This window comes from Sphaerodactylus townsendi, linkage group LG05, assembly GCF_021028975.2.
Source record: "Sphaerodactylus townsendi isolate TG3544 linkage group LG05, MPM_Stown_v2.3, whole genome shotgun sequence".
NCBI lineage: Eukaryota > Metazoa > Chordata > Lepidosauria > Squamata > Sphaerodactylidae > Sphaerodactylus > Sphaerodactylus townsendi.
In genome coordinates this window covers 66831750-66848947 of record NC_059429.1, presented here as the reverse complement: position 1 = coordinate 66848947, position 17198 = coordinate 66831750, and the positions used below count along the sequence as shown (strand labels likewise).

Here is a 17198-nt window from a genome sequence, read left to right as displayed (position 1 = left end):
TAAGGCAGGGTCTCCAACCTTTTTGAGTCTGTGGGTACCTTTAGAATTCCAACTTTGTGGTGGGGAGAACCACAAAATAGCTGCAACAGCCGACCTTCAATCATGTGTTGAAGATCCTGGTGGTAGCTGCTGCTAAAGCAATGTTTTTAGAATTCTGCTCAGCCAATCAGAGTCTTTACTGGGCCAAATCCCTACCTAGCTCCACCAGGGAAAGTAACAGCAGGTGCTATAGCATCTATGAGCACCAAGTTAGGAACCCCTGAGCTATAATGAACTTCACTGTTTACAGAGAACTGTCGTCTGGATTAAGGGCTATATGTGTGATGTGCAGATTTTCAAAAACATTAAAATATGTATTGTAATTGCTCTATATATTTAAGGTTTGGCAAACTGTGTCTTGGCTCTTGGATTTGAACAAATGGAAAGAGGGTCCCTTTCATCTAAAGTAAGTGTTGTAAGAATATTTCATGCACTGAGATAAAATTTAATTTAGACTGCATATTTTGAAAATGGGTAGGAGAAATCCATCTCTCTTATAGATCAGCTAGAAGTTTTCATCAAATTCAGAACAGAAATTTAGAAGTAATGTCCATACCAATCATGTAGATATTATAACAAGCATCAGGCATCTGTTTGGAAGGGGGAAACTAGAAGAATTTTTAAAAACCTTGGAAAATAAACATCTTTTCTTTTATTTAGCTTGAAAGAGCTGGCAACATAGACAGGGGGCGAAGGGGAAGATGTGGATCACAGAGAAAGGGAGAGGGAAACCTATGGGCAGAGGGCAGATCTCTGGGGCAAAACTGTGCTCACTGGCAAATCTCCCTGCTCTGGTGGCAAAGCAAAATTATAAGTTTTGTTAAAACTGGTCTCACTTGCCTCAGAAAGAATGGACAGTAAAAGCAGGGCTCAAGGAAACAGGTCCGTACAAGAAATTTTGATGTGTCCGACATTAGCCCCCATTGTGCACCAAACACCTTGTGCATAATCGGGCTATGTGTCAGAGTTCTATAAATTCTGTGTTTTTAAAAAAAGTCTTCGCCCTTTTCACTGAGGAGGTACAAGGGGCAAGGTGTATCTTTGCATAAAAGGGGATAGAGATTTACTTTTTATGGAAGCTAGGAATTGATATAATGATTATACAGTTGTTGATTTTATTGTTTTAAAAATGAGAGTCTCAGTGGTCCAGGGGAGGGGAAATAGCACCTGCCAACATACTAGGGCAGGAAAACTGCAGGGGAAACTGCCATGTGTAAGCTCTGTTGCTTCTGTACTGTGTTGGCAGCTGCAACAGCAGTGAGGAAACAACACAATGTTCCTAGGTGGAAACCACCCGGGTGGGGGAAGGGGGGCATAGAAGACTGTTGAAAGAATAAAGCAAGATTCAAAGGAAAGCTACAGCTGCAATTACCAGCTCTTCTTTTCAAGAGACAACAGCCTCATTAGCAGCTCTCAGGAATGTAGGATGCTGCTCACTGTGCATAGTTCACTGTTAATATCTAAGTCAGTATGAGTTCTCATTTACTCTCATTGGCTTGGTATCACAGACTAACTTAAATGGCTGCCTGAAGTGTAGCATATATAAGCAACTTGTTTGTTTTTATTTTTTATTTTTAAAATTTATTTTTCTAACAACTGATGAGATTACCTCATGCAGTGGGACTTCCTCCTCTCACTGTAGGCCTGAGCATACAGGTGGTGGGTTGGTGGAGCTTCAGGAACAGCCTAGAGGACAAAGTGGTGTTCTGTAATGGGAGGAAATAGGAATCAGAGGAAATAGTTACATAGTCTTTTGAAGATGGAAGTATCATTAAGTCTTTGTAACTGCATGGTTGAATATAAGTCAGCATATGTGTTCCTCCCAGGAATACTGAATAAAAGGGTGGAAATGTAAAGGTGAAGTGAAACATATTTCCTGAAGCTTAAATCCTGAAATTGTAAGAAATTTGAAAAATTCAGTTATTTTGTCTTAGTCTTATGCCTCCTTCAGTAGCATCACCAAAGTTAACCAAACTTTGAACTCTTGAGTGTTTCAGCAGGCACACTTGTATCGATATGGTTATTCACAAGCCAAACAGATGATTCTCAAAATATTTGTTTCTGTTTTGTCTGGTATTAGTGTGCTAAATACACAAGTGCATTTCAATTTCAGTTCAACGACAGGGAGAATCCAGTGACCAAACACCTTGAAGTGATAGTAAACAAATATGGCTTAGCAGCAGCACCAGTTGCCCCACAGATGTTTGGAAATATGGGAAAAGAACACATGGAGAAATACGGTACTGTGTTAGTCAAAGTATTACTATAGCATAAGAACATTTTAATTTTTCTTTTTCAAAATAAGACTTTGTATCCTCCCTGTCATTAATTATACTATATTAGTGAAGGCCTCCATAAAGAAATAAAGTCCAGGATCAGGCTGTGAGGTATGGCTGATATTGAAAGTATCCAAGAAACTGGATTGCTGTGGTTCCTGAATAAATTATGAAACATGCCTGGGGTGGGGGTTATTTAGTATGTAGCAACACTTGTCTTTGATATTGGCTTGAAATGAAGCAAGGATGGTTGATGAAGAACTTAAAACAACCTTTTGTATTACAATTAACCTTACAGAATATTAATATTATATTATTTCCCCAATGTGACTTTTTAGGGACAAAACTAGAACACTTTGCAAAAATTGCATGGAAGAATCATAGCCATTCAGTCAACAACCCGTGAGTATAATGTTCTATTGAAAAATCTAAAGGTAAAAGGTAAAGGTGGTCCCCTTTGCAAGTGGAGTGACCTCACATCACAATGTTTACTAGTCAGGCTATATTTGTGAGGTGGTTTGCCGTAGCATTCCACAAAGTTGGTTCACATTTTATTAACTTCAGAAGGATGAAAGGCTGAGTCAACTGGTTACCTAAAATCAACTTCCCTCAGGGTTGAACTCAGGTTGTGAGCAGAGCTTTGACTGCAGTACTTCAACTTCCCATGCTGCACTATCAGGTTCCTTATTCAGAATTCTAGTAAGAATTAAATTGGAGGAGACATTCCATTTATAAGAAGCAGTGTAAAACAGTATTTTTAAGGCTGTAATTATTGAAGGATATCTCATTTTTTAAAAGGTAGGGAATCACTAGATGGGGGAATCAGTGGCTAGTACCCATGAAAACCAAATGGAATCTCCATTTTTGGAGACAATAGATTGGGTCCAGTGGATCTCTTCTAGTGGATCCACCAAAAATTCTTCCTTTGTAGAACAGATGTGCAAGTTTCAACCCAGCAGACCTCTAGATCAGTGGTGTCAAACTCGTGGCCCTCCAGATGTTATGGACTACAGTTCCCATCATCCCCTGCCAGCATGATTCTGGCAGGGGATGATGGGAACTGTAGTCATAACATCTGGAGGGGTGCAAGTTTGACACCTATGCTCTATGGTGAGAGGAAACAGAGGAAGACTTCTGTATCCTTCTACAGAGCTCCTGGAGGTGTTTGTCAAGTTGTAATTAGAAATGAAATGCTATCTAGCCAAGCAGTTTTTTTGTGTTACAATAAATATAAATATAAATTTAAAATGTATAATACAATGCCTTTTGAAATACTAAAATTAAGTTGACATTTTTATGTTTTTCATAGGAATTCCCAGTTTCAAAAGGAGTACAGTTTAGAAGAGATTTTACAGTCACGCAAGGTTTTTGATTTCTTGACAGTTTTACAGTGTTGGTAAGAGTATTTATCTAAAGATAATTATGCTCCAATATCTCACATGAAAAGTATGCACAGTTCTTCCCTTTGTACATGCTGGCACATACCCATTGGAAACCAGTGGGTGCATGCCTGTGTTCTGCATATATCTATTAAATGTAAAAGCCATACTACCACTTTATTTTAATTTTTGGGCTGAATGTATACATTGCAAGGAATTGTGGTGGAGCCTAGGTCCTTTTATCACAAACTTAAATGGCATGATCTGGCTGTAATGGGTACTCCATAGATCTATTGATTTCAGGGGAACAGAGTTGAGTGCATGTTTAATTTTACCACTGAAACAAGCGGTATTGGAAGGTCTTTGAGTTTGGCTACATTTTTATGTTTTTCTTTCTCTGCCTGCTGATTGTGCATTTTAAAAAAAATACAGGCATCATAGCCCCCAAACACATGTGCCAAGCAGGTTGTATATCTTGGAATTTTCATTATGTGTGAAGTAATCCTTTGTCTGGAGACAAACCAAGGAGATGCAACCAAGCTGTCTGCCAGTAATGTTTCTGTTACATCATGGAGAACCAAACAATATTTCCTTGACTTTGGAATACTCTGGATCCTGTGATCTGCCAGCTGAAGGCATTGGTGGTTGCATTTCTTCCTAGCTTTCTCCTCTTTCACCAGCCAATTCTAGTTGGAAAACGTATTGGTGTGTGTGTGTGTGACTCTCTCTCTCTCTCTCTCTCTCTCTCTCTCTCTCTCTCTCTCTCTCTCTCTCTCTCTCTCACACACACACACACACACACACACACACACACACACACACACACACACACACACACACACACACACACACACACACACACACACAATCAATAGCTGTGCAGATTTGGAGGCTGCAGTAGGCCAGAGAGAAAAAGCTCCAATCTAGTCCTGCAACCCCAAGAATAAACTTTCAATTGCTAGGTGTAGCTGCTGTGGGAAGATGAGATCTGGGAAAATTAGGCATCCTTGAATGGACTATGCAAAGGTCCGTACTCCATATTCAACCCAGTGTGCTACATTCTGCATTTGCAATTTTTATGTCAATGCCATGTCATTAATATCCTTTGGGCTAGCTGGCAATTTCTGTTTTGCTCCACTTGCATCCATACTTCTCTTTTTCTTGAGCAAACTCAAATGACTGAATGACTTGTTATCTCTATCTCTCTTAGTCCAACATCTGATGGTGCAGCAGCTGCAATACTGGCTAGTGAAGAATTTGTGAGGAATAATGGATTAGAGTCAAAAGCTGTGGAAATTGTGGCCCAAGAGATGACTACTGATTTCCCAAGCTCATTTGAAGAGAACAGCTGTACTAAAGCAGTAAGATGATTATTTAATCTGTGTATCTGGCCACCAATAAGTGCATTATAATAAGTTAGAGCCTTCTTTGGAAAAAAAAGGTACTTATAAATGAAACCTAAGGTGCTGGCAACCAGCTACAATGTTGCTGTCATTATTTTGTGTGATATCTGTGCCTTCAGTCTCTGAGGACTTATGTGACAAGAAATGAGGTGTCTATCTTGTGTGAATCAATTCAGTTGTGAAGCTGCTCTGCAGATCCAACTGTACAGGACATGGGTTATTAAGAGAATGGGCATATGGCTATAGAACCTCCTGTGTTGCTTCTAGAGAATTGATAGTGCTCCTGCTTGGAAAGGAATCTGGTTCTTTACAACAGTAATAGAATATTCTGTATTGTCAGTTTCGATGCATCTGTTTACAGTTGTGATGAATAAAATTTGCACAGAAAATGTACAAATTCACATAAAAGCAAGGACATTTTTTACAAATGGATAGTGCAAATAAGTTATTTTGTGCATGTATTTATTTATGTTATTTATTGTCCGCCTTTCTCACTGGGACTCAAAGCAGATCGCATAGAGCAGGGTTCCCCAAACTTTTTAAACAGGGAGCCAGTTCACTGTCCCTCAGACTGTTGGAGGGCCGGACTAAAAAAAACTATGAACAAATTCCTATGCACAAATGATTGTAAAATGTTTGATTTCACCTTTCAGCCTTTCTGTTATGGTCTATTTTTAAAACAGTGACCAAAGTATGTCAAGTACAGGGTGGGCTCCAAATATTGTTGGGGAGGCTGTGGAATACCTTCCCCTGTAAAAAAAAAAAAAAAAGCAGAACTTTCCCAATGAAACATTCCATCTAACCCAGGATCAGGTATCTTCCTGGGTTCTTTCCTCCCTAGCAGCCAGCAAGCGATTCGCCAGCCTGGCTGATGCCAATGGGAGTGAGCCGGAACAGAAAGCCTGAGAGCAACACATGGAGTAGCCGAGAGGGAAGGGCGGGAGCGAAGCGTTTGCCACATGTAACAAGGTTTTCAACTCTGGGTCAGAAAAATTCATGGAATTTGGGTGGGTGCCATCATGTAAATTGCAATCAACAGCCGTTGGGGCCGGTTCCTTCTCTTCCTCGAGCCCCCACTGCACATGAATGGAGCCATCGCTGCCATGCCTGGCGGGCCGGATAAATGCCTTCAGGGGGCCACATTTGGCCCCCGGGCCGTAGTTTGGGGACCCCTGGCATAGAGTCTGTCATTACAATCAGCAGCAGGAGACATTCAATTAACAATCAAATAGGATTTGGGTTCTAGAACCAACTAAAAATCTAAAAAATAAAATTGAAACAAAGCATCAGTATTAACATAGTGCATTAAATGATGCAATGTTAAATAGTAGGATCCAACTCACAGAAAACTATACAAAGTAGTATAAATCACAGTCCTTAATAATTTTCCAAGGAACTTTGTGAATAATTTTGTATGGTGCTAACCTATAGCTCGTGTACAAAAGCACTCTTGAATAATTTAGAATTGCATAGTTTGCGGGAAGCCAGGAAAGTGGGACTCTTCCTGACCTCCTCAGGGTGGGGCCAAGTGACCAGTTAGTTGTTGATTTTGCCCATTTTCTGCAGTTTCTGCAGTTTAGCACCTGCAGAAGACCCAATTTAAATGAGTGAAGTTGTCATGGGAGAGAGGGTCTCACAGGTATGAGAATCCAACACCATGAAGGGCTTTGTATATGATAGCCAGTACTTTAAATGGAGCCCAGTAACTGATGGGAATGACTGCAGGATGAAAGTACAAGTTATGCATACTTCTTCTATCTCCCGATAATTGTTGAGCAGCATCATTCTGAACCAGCTGGAATTTCTGAATTGATTTGGAGGGGAGACCAAAATATAAGAACATAAGAACATAAGAACAAGCCAGCTGGATCAGACCAGAGTCCATCTAGTCCAGCTCTCTGCTACTCGCAGTGGCCCACCAGGTGCGTTACAGTAGTTTTGTCTTGATGTCACCATAACATGGATCCAAATGGCTGGATGAGCTGTATCAAGGTAAAGGGCCATTTTTCAAGCTAGACTGAGTTGGAAGGATGCCTTTTTTGCAACAAAGTTAAGTTGCTTCTCCAGCAATAAGACTGGGTCCAAAATAACCACAAGGCTCTGAACTGAGTTGGCAAGGATCAGATGAATGCCATTGGACAGTAGGGAGTATAGTGTCCTTCAAGACTTCCGCCTTCTCACCCAGTATTAGTTCTGTTTCCCAATATTTATTTTCAGTTTGTTCACTCTTAAACAGAAGTCATATGAGTATTGCCTGCTCACACTTAGGCTCCAAGTGCATATTAACAAGACAATGTACAAAATCAAATAAATTACTTCCTAGATCTTCTGGGCAGCCATGCTCTCTTTTCAGATCTCCCAGCCCTGTTTTTATAGGACCTCCTGTCAGGCACTTGTATATTACAAAATAGAATCCCATCCTGTTCAGGCAAGTTCGCTTCTGGTTTGGCTTAAATCCCTTCCCATTAGCCCAAGTGCTATCTCACAACATCCTCTTTGGGTCTTATAGGTCACAGCACACCACAGTACTCTACGTCTAATCACTCTTCAGTTAAAAGATTTATTATCAAGCCTCAATTTTCAGTTATGTATTTACTGTAATAATGTGTCTAGTCCTTAACGATCATTGAATATCTGTAGTTACTGATAAAGATCTCTTGACAATATAAATTATGAAATGTGCTGCAAGGAAATTCAGATCTGGTAATAAGAGCAGGTCAAACACATTGACTTATGCATTTTTTTTTTTTTTTTCTTTTCTTTTCTTTTCTTTTCTTTTCTTTTTTTTTTTTTTCTTTTTTCTTTTTTTTTTTTTTTTTTTTTTTTTTTTTTTTTTTTTTTTTTTTTTTTTTTTTTTTTTTTTTTTTTTTTTTTTTTTTTTTTCTTTTTTTTTTTTTTTTTTTTTTTTTTTTTTTTTTTTTTTTTTTTTTTTTTTTTTTTTTTTTTTTTTTTTTTTTTTTTTTTTTTTTTTTTTTTTTTTTTTTTTTTTTTTTTTTTTTTTTTTTTTTTTGTTTTTTTTTTTTTTTTTTTGGTGGTGGGTGGTGTTTTTTTTTTTTTTTTTTTTTTTTTTTTTTTTTTTTTTTTTTTTTTTTTTTTTTTTTTGGCATTTTTTTGTTTTTTTTTTTTAAAAATAATATTTTTTTTTTTTTTAAGTTTTGTTTTTTTTTTTTTTTTTTTTTTTTTTTTTTTTTTTTTTGGTTTGTTGGTAATAGGTTGGCTATGATATGACTAAGGAGGCTGCCAAACGATGTTTTTCAAAAGCAGGCCTGAAACCTGAAGATGTGGATGTGATTGAACTTCACGATTGTTTCTCATCTAATGAACTAATCACTTATGAAGCTCTAGGACTTTGTCCTGAAGGTATTATTAACTCGGAAATATTTAAAAACCTCTATAAGTACTTTGACCACGGCACAGTTATTCTTAAGCTCCCGAGTTTTGTGTCCTTCTTTAAACAGCACAGAGAAATAAGAAGGCCATGCTAGTCACAGGAGATGAAAAATAAAGCAAAGGCTGATGGTGCCAAATAAGGTGAAAATTTTATTTTATAAAGAGGGTTAAAATTCCCAATGCATTGCAGTACTGATCTTATACTGTTCTTTTAAAAAAAACACTGCAAGATGCACAGATTCCCTTGAAGAAGTCTGTTGGTAAAACACATAGGGAATTTTAACTAATAAAATATATTTTACCTTATTTTGTACCAGGCGCTGGTAACCGCTATTGCAATCTCCTGCTTTAAACTGGAGATTTCAGCCAGTTTACCGGGTTGCTCTTTAGTACTAGATTCAGTTATAATTTTACCTGTAAAAGACCAAGGCATTTATACCCTACATTTCAGGTTTGTCAGTTCAGCTCAGTGTCCTATGTACCAGGCTACTTACTTATGCTTTTTAAGGCTTCACCTTAAAAGTGTGTGGGGATGTTGAGATTCATCCCACCCTCTTCCTTTCCCTTGTCTGTCTCCTCTGATACTAGAGCCTAGAGTCTAGACCAAGCAATAAGTCCTTGCCAACCCTGACTCCCTGACTACAACTTCCTGGCCCTCATAGGAGGGCAAACCTTCCTACGAAAGTGCTGGAGTGCTGACTGGATGGTATTTCTAGCCTTATACATCCCTCTTTTAACCCTTTCATTCCTTATTTAAACCTATAATTATCCTCCTGATCCCTGTTTCTTTACTGGTCCCGCCCTGAATTTCTAGTTGGTGGCCAAGTAACCAGTGGGATTCCCATCATAGCAGGAACACTGCTATGGGGTGATCTCAGTGGCTCTGCTCTGTCCTTAACAGAATTCAGAAGAATCCCAATCGCACATGACAAATAGTGCATTCTTATTAGCTACATTTTACATTTTATGTTGTTAAAGTAAGTATTGCATATCTTTCACATTTTCCAAAATGTTCTGTTTTTTCCAAGGAAGCCTTTTTTTAGTGGTTTCAACATTTCCAGAAATGTTATATCTCTAGTGAGCTCACCAGTTTTGTGGATAACACTAAAACTGCTCAGAATAGAGAAACACACATGTGCTACTTGCATAGTTATTTGTGTATGTCACATCAGTGTGGTGTTGAGAACATAACTGCATAGGATACACCCTTTGTACATCACTAAAGGGTGTTCGGAGTTAATGAGAAAAATCTGTTGGAACATTATTTCCATATATTTTATTCGAAAAGCTTACAGTATATTTGTTTTCCCTGTTACAAAAAGAAACTTCTCCTGAAGATAAATGTTTAAATAGGTAGCTGGTTATCCTGCTTGCTTTTGCATTCTATTTGTATCTGTATTGATCGCAAGCAGATCTTTGAAGAAGTAGCCTATAAACTTAATAATATAGTAGGAAAGCCTAATCCTGAGAGTAGAAGTCATACACAGCCTATGTGTATGTGTAAAGTATTGTCAAATCACAGCTGACCTATGGCAATCTCATAGGGCAGGGGTGGCCAACCTATGGTGCTCCAGATGTTCATGGACTACAATTCCCATCAGCCCCTGACAGCATGGCCATGCTGCCAGGGGCTGCTGGGAATTGTAGTCCATTAACATCTGGAGCACCATAGGTTGGCCACCCCTGCCATAGGGTTTTTAAGGCAAGAGATGTTTAGAGGAGGCTTGCCATTGCCTACCTCTGCCTGGGCTGAGAGAGTTCTGCAAACTGTGACTGGCCCAAGATTACCTGGCAGGCTTCATGTGGAGGAATGGGGAATCAACTCCTTTCTCTGGATTAACATCCTCTACTCTTAACCAGGACATCATGCTGGCTCTCCAACAGACCCTAGTAACATGTTATGCACACATGCTTGGATCAAAAGACCAATGGCAGCTGTGGGGGGTATTTGGAATGGAAAGGTGGGTGCACATACATGTGTGTTGTTCTTTCATTATCTGCCCCTTGTTTGCTCCAAATTGCTTCTACTGGGATTCCATATATGATTTAGAATAGGTAAGAGGTCTTAAAAAGTTTGAATATACACATTTCTCTTCTAGAGCCTTCCTTCCTGAAAAGTTGTTGCTGGTTTTTTGTTTGTTGCATTTTTGTTGCTGGGTTGTTGTTAAACATATTTGCTTGTAGAGAACTCTTTAGTTCCAAGGAAATAATTTGTTGTGAAATCCCAGGGTATACTTCAAAATAGTCACTGCATCACTGTCATGATGGCCAATGAACTGTTTCCTACTATTGTTTGTTAATAGCAGAAATACTAAGTACATTTAATGCAACGTTTAGAATTTCCCAACGTTTTTCTTTATTGAAGGGAAATTGTAGAAGGTAGGGTGAATTGAAGCATGCATTTAAACCAGAGTATGCTTTTTGAACATGTTCATGAGTAGTGCAAGTATTTAATTCCTTTCAAATAGATTTCTCTTTACTAAATACATTTGAAACAATTTAAAGTCTGTGAGTCATATTTGTGCTAATAGTGAATAGTCTTTTTCCTCCTTTTTCTAAAGGCAAGGCTGGTGAGCTGATTGACAGAGGAGATAATACTTATGGTGGAAAATGGGTCATAAATCCAAGTGGTGGCTTGATTTCAAAAGGGCATCCACTGGGTGCTACAGGTACCTCCTAAAATATTCTTTTTTTCCCTATTGCTTTCTGCATCTGCTAGTAGGAAATATGTTTTACTTAAAAAAGGAAACAGCAGAGTACATAGGACATCTGTTGGTGTAATACTGTAGCCAGCAACTGCTCAATTGTAGAATCCCAAGAACACTTTTCTGAGAGTGAGCTCCACTGAATAGACATGAGTAGGATTCAGAGTAGACCTGGTTATGGTAGTCAGTGTCCTGCAAGCATTCTTCAAGTATATTGCCTTTACATCTTCTTCTCTTTCTCTTTCTCCCTTCTTCTTGCTACTTTGGGTATCAGCCTGTGGAGGGGAAGAATGGAATGCCTTGGCTTAGCAAATGGTAGACTAGGCAACATCCCCTCAGGATAAGGTTACTAACTGCTCAGCAGGGTTTTAGTTATTTAGGGCTGCTTTATGCATCAACGTTTCCAGCACAGAGATAGATTGAAATGCAGCATGAATATGTCTTTTTCCCTCTCTTGAATGTATCGGATAGCCACTGTTTATTAAACTGCTGTGTATTAAATGCTGAAATATCACGTATGACTAATGCTGTCAGTCATATGTGGAGATTAAGCTGCCTCCTGAACTGTTTCAAGCGCCCTTCATATGATCGATAAAGTCATTAAACAAATGTGATTGTTCTTGTCATATATCAATTGTTAGTGCTGATAATTAAGCTGTTCAGTGAGTTCTTCCATGTATTTCAGTGGTACACACAAGAGTGTTTTGGGGTATGGGAAAATTTACATAATGGGGGAAAAGGGATGTGTGTACACCCTGTAAAAGGGGACCCCCTGCCAAGGTTCTCTAAGCTGCTTCAGGAAACTCCCATCCCCCAGCGTAAAGCTTTTTTGACCAATGCCGGGAGGGCAAAGGATCAATCAGATGCTGCCCCTTAAAGGAAGTGCCAGGAAGTGAGGCATGGTTTCAGTGGTGTGTGTCAAATGAGTCTTCAAAGCTAGCGAGTTGGGGCAACACATTGTGGAGTCACCTGACAAAGACCTTGTGTAAGATAGAGTGGCTTTGCAGATTTCTTTTTTCTGGGGGTGGGGGTGGGGGTGGGGGTGGGGGTGGCAGAGAACTTTCAGAGCTAAGGAGGCTGTGGGACTGGGGTGATGGATGCCCCTGGGCTACGGTGGAGGCTGGGTTCTCTGTTCAGCAACGGGAGAACTGCATGTGTACTCCTTTGGCATCACTGAAAAGTGTGCCGAAGGAACACGCAGGGAAGCTCAGCCTGTAACTGAACAGAGAGATCCAGTTGTGGCGCCTAGCCATGAGGGAGGCTGTCAGGGGTGTTTGTGAGTGGCTGGCAGAACCTTTTTCTCTCCCTGTTTCTTCCTCTCTGCTCCCTCTCCCTCTGTCTCTTTCTGTCTCTCTGTTTTGCTCTTTCCTCTGTCTTCCCTCTCCTCTCTCTCTCTCTTTCCTATTTGCTTGTAATGTAGATTTAGCCTTCAATTCAGTTTTGCTATCCTCTTTTCCTCAGTTCTATCCTCTTGCACTCAGTCAGACATGCATTCTAGACTTTAAGAAAGCTGATTTCAGTAAACTTAGGAAACTACTGGGTGTGATCCCAGGGTTCAGAATACTAAAAGAGAAGGGATGCATGATGGATAGGAGTTTCCTAAAAGTGAGTCTTGAAGGCACGATTTCAAACAGTTTCAATGAAAAGGAAGAATTGGTGTCTAAGGAAACCAGCATGGATGTCTAAAGACCTTTCAACTGAACTAAGATGTAAAAGGGACATGAGAAGAAATGGAAAAAGAGAGAAATCACCAAAGAGGAATTCAAACAAATTATTATGAGAGATTTTTTTTAAAAAAATTAGTTTCACACACACATTTGTGCACTAGGGAGACATGTCGTTTACTGTTGTATACTGTACACTAGTTCTACCGTAAATAAGGTGCCTGATAACCATTTTTGGTGAATTAAAACATGCACATTATAACTTTTAGCAGGAATAAGAGTGTGAGTAAAAATCCTAGGAGTGGGATTCTTGGGACTGCACAAGTAGTGTCCTGTACCCAATGGGTTGTGCCTCGCATTTCTTAGATAGTAGTTCTCTGGGCTACATGGCAGTCCACTTATGAACTGGAAAAAGGTTTTCAAAGTTGTTTGAGGTAAGGCATGAAATTTTGCTGTTTAAAGGAAAATAACAAGCCATTAGACTTGCCAAAGCTCCTAAAGTGGCTATTAGATATGAAATATTTGGAGCATGGGGAAAAGGCACACATGAATGTGGTCTCTTAATTATTTTCTGATATCTTGGCTTGAAACCTGTATTATCTGTCATTATCTCCTCCTGTTTTCTAAGCTTTCTCTTTCCTTATGATTGCATCACCCTGGCCTTCTTACTCATAAGCTGAAAATGGCTTTCAAGTTGCCACCCTTGGAATCATCCTAAGAGTTGCCATTCCATAGCCACCAGTTAAGTTAGTTCCTACAAGACTGAATTGAGCAATACTATTCCAAATGTAAGTCTCGCTGGCTTCAGGAGGATTTTCTCTTGTGTGAGTGAGTAAGGAGACTTCATGTAGTTGAAGGTACACATGTGGTAAAACTTTTCAGCAAAAAGGCTGGAGCAACTATGGAACTGCATCATTGGTTGAAAAGCTGAAGACAATTGGTATAATTGATTGCATGGCATTAGCACCACTGGAATGCTTTTTGAACATCATGGATGGGAAAAGTTGTTTTTATGCAGCAAGATATTTTAATTTGAAATTGCCATATATATTTTTTAATTCACTTGACACATCTTGACAGTTTTGACACTTGATGATTCAATTTAGACTTCTTCTGATCATTTCTGTCCATCTGCTTTCCATTCCAATCATGCATACTAAAAAAAGTCAGGATTATTAAAATTGTAGCAGAATTTTGGGGCAACACTAAAACTGCTCATAATATGCATTCTGATTGTATTTTGCCCATGAACTCCTGGCAAAATAATATGAATTCAGAAGTCGTTGATTCTGACTATTACAGCAGAGTGTGTTGGGTACTTATTCTGTGCTTTTATCCAATCTTAATATGTAATGTGCCTCTGTAGTTTTCTCTCTCTTACCTAAAAGATAGTTGCAAGAAATTATAATTATACTAGTGCCAGGTCATTGCTTAAATACTGAACCTCAAGATTAAAGTCATTTATTAACTGCCTTGAATTGTTCTAACTACTTGCCAGTGTGGTGTAGTGGTTAAGAAAGGCAGACACTAATCTGGTGAACCAGATGTGTTTCCGCACTCCTACATTCCTGCTGGGTGACCTTGGGCTAGTCACAGTTCTCTTAGAACTCTCTCAGCCCCACCTACTTCACAAAGTGTCTGTTGTGGGGAGAGGAAGGCAAGGAGCTTGTAAGCCACTTTGAGACTCCTTATAAGAGAGAAAAGTGGGATATAAATCCAAACTCCTTCTCTCATAAGAAGATTATTACATTCATTTTTCTTATGGGATTTAGATTCTTTAATTCCTATCTTCCAGTATGTGTGTTCATTTAATGTCCACATGTAAAGTTGGCTTTGATCCCAGAAGCTGCCTTGAGCTTTGGAAAGATAAGAGAACTTTTAAAAATAAATACAAGGACTGTTTGATCAGAGCTGTGCAATCTTCTGCAGTTCAGAAATGTCCAGTCACAGGACTGATGCCAGACCTCTCCTCCTTGGACACCCACATCAGATCCTCCCACCTTCCTGGCTCCTGAGATGCTAGCAGCAACCCTTCCCATTGTCTTACTTGTGTGTTGCAGCCAGGAGGAAGATGTCACCATCAAAGTGCAGCCTGGCCCAGGATCCAAGAGTGCTCTCAGCAGCAGACCTAGAGTCATTGGTGGCCAAGGCAAGGAGAACCACCAACAGGCCCGGATAAAGCTCAGGGCCCGCAGTGGTGCCCATTGAGGTTGGGGCCACATCTTGACCTGACCCCTTTCCATGAGCTTCTCCAACTGGGGATCAGACAGCTGTGCCAGGCCAACAGAGATGCAGTCTAGAAGAGATGCCCAGTCTCCACAGGTGGCCTGAGAGAGATGGGGCTCAGGAGTGGGAAAGGCAAAGGAGGTGGATGGAGTGAACAACTAGGGAAAGAAGGTGCACCTGGTGGAGGGGGTGGGCAAGAGGGAACAGGGATAAATAGGAAAGGAACCTCCAGCCAGGGCGAAGAAGGGCGTGTGCTGAATCTCAACAAGGAGTAGGCTGAGAACAAACAAGACAGTGAGAGCTGAAGGCAGCACACCAGTGGGAAGGAGCCTACAGTGCGTGGCTCAAGACTCCCAAACCAACTCTGAGAATGGAAGAAGTGGCAGCAGGGTCAGAAATGGCTGAAAGGGGTGCATGGTTTGTGCAAGGGAGACAGAACACGACAATAAAGCTCATTGTTATTCTAGCCAGGATTGGAGTTTTTAGCACTTAAGGTTGTAAATGGCCTATGATTTCTGTAGAGACAAATTCTGTCCAGCTTCTCCCCCGCTCCCCCCCCCCCACCTCGGTTTGGATGCAAAGGTGTAAAGATTTTCTACCATTGTAGGGGGAAGGGGAGACAATTTTCACTTATTTTTCTGTCTGCCAACCTTTGATTTGTTCCCAATCTTCCAGGAGCTGTACTTTGGATAGCTGGGGGGAGGGGGGGCAGTGTAGTTCTGCTGATGATACTTTAGATCCATCCCCTTGTTTTGCAGGTGACCCTGGGAGCTAAAGTACATAGTATTTACAGGTTATTTGTCTAAATGAAGTCAAAGTACAGGAGTTGCTGACTGTTCTGCAAACACTGTAAAATTGATACCAGATCTCTGAGAAAATAATTGATGAGTGATAGAGCTATATACTAACACAAATAAGTCTGATCTTTTATTAAGCTTCCTAAAGAGGCTTTGCTAAAGCCCAAACTGTTTGTTGCTCAGAACACAACAACATACATTACTTATGAGAGAAAAAACTGTAATAAAACCCCCAAGGCATCAATGTACAATGGTGTGAATTGGATTGCGGTGGCTTTTCAATGTGATATTATTTGTGTGATATTATTACAAAATAAAATACAATAATATCTGTAAGTTGCATTGAAGAGTGTGGCAAAGGGAAAAGCAAAAATTGACATTATGGGGATACTGGAAATGTTCAGTGTATAACACTTTGGTGATACTTTGTTTTTGCCTTAATTGACACTTGGCTCCTTAAAAAGTTTTGTGGCAGATAATATTCAAACTCTGTCTAACAAAAAGGCCTCTTCAGAAAAATCTGGGAAATCAAACTATCCCTTTGCAGCCATTTATTTTTGCTTGAAAAGAATGTTAATGTCACTGTTAGTCCATCACATGATAATGTTTCCTTTCATATGAAAGGTTAATTTTGAGGGTTGAGCCCAATTTGTTTTGTGCCTCTTTCTTCAGAGCTGGGCGTAAGAAAATGACGCTGCTCTTGAAATACAGGCTGATCTACGTTCTCTGTGTTCGATGCATTAGGTCTAGCTCAGTGTGCTGAACTGTGCTGGCAGCTAAGAGGAGAAGCCGGAAGGAGGCAGGTTCCCAGTGCAAAGGTTGCATTGCAGCATAACCTAGGCCTTGGTGGTGCTGCAGTGGTGTCCCTGTACAGGATGGGCTTTCCTGAAGCTGCAAGGTGAGCTTTAATGTCTCTTTTTTTATATCTCTATAAAGGAATACTAGTTTCAGCTGCTGGTTTCCATTTTGTGTGCTGTCCCATATGCTAGTGCCACATAATGACCATATAGTGTAACAAGCCACCTAATGGAGTTGTTCAACAGTGTGATGTTGAGTGACTTTCCCTGCCTTAATATCAACTAAAAATAGATTGTTGGGAAATTGGGAAAACCTCTTGTTGCTAAGAGCAGGGGGAGAATATTGGTATTCAGTATAAAGATTTTACTCAGCATTTTTCTAAAGGATAACTGCTCCAATTTCTGCAGCTGCTGGAAACTTTCCTGGTGGTTTTGGACAGAGTTGGAAGACATTGTGGGTTTTGTTCCCCTTCTATGTTTCAGCTTCCATGTGTGTTTTTTTCCTGCTAACATAAACAACAG

The 17198-nt window shown here is 39.8% G+C and overlaps 1 protein-coding gene across 2 annotated transcripts in view; it reads left to right on the top strand.

Annotated features, from left to right (window-relative positions):
• The window catches only part of SCP2 (sterol carrier protein 2), a 37451-nt gene that overhangs the window by 8508 nt on the left and 11745 nt on the right, over positions 1-17198 (top strand). For both annotated transcript variants that reach the window (XM_048497022.1, XM_048497023.1), the window contains 8 exons: positions 381-445; positions 2153-2279; positions 2654-2717; positions 3625-3711; positions 4905-5055; positions 8310-8457; positions 11049-11156; positions 16624-16777. In XM_048497022.1, the coding sequence (XP_048352979.1) occupies positions 381-445; positions 2153-2279; positions 2654-2717; positions 3625-3711; positions 4905-5055; positions 8310-8457; positions 11049-11156; positions 16624-16777 (904 nt within the window). The remainder of the gene's footprint in view (positions 1-380; positions 446-2152; positions 2280-2653; positions 2718-3624; positions 3712-4904; positions 5056-8309; positions 8458-11048; positions 11157-16623; positions 16778-17198) is intronic.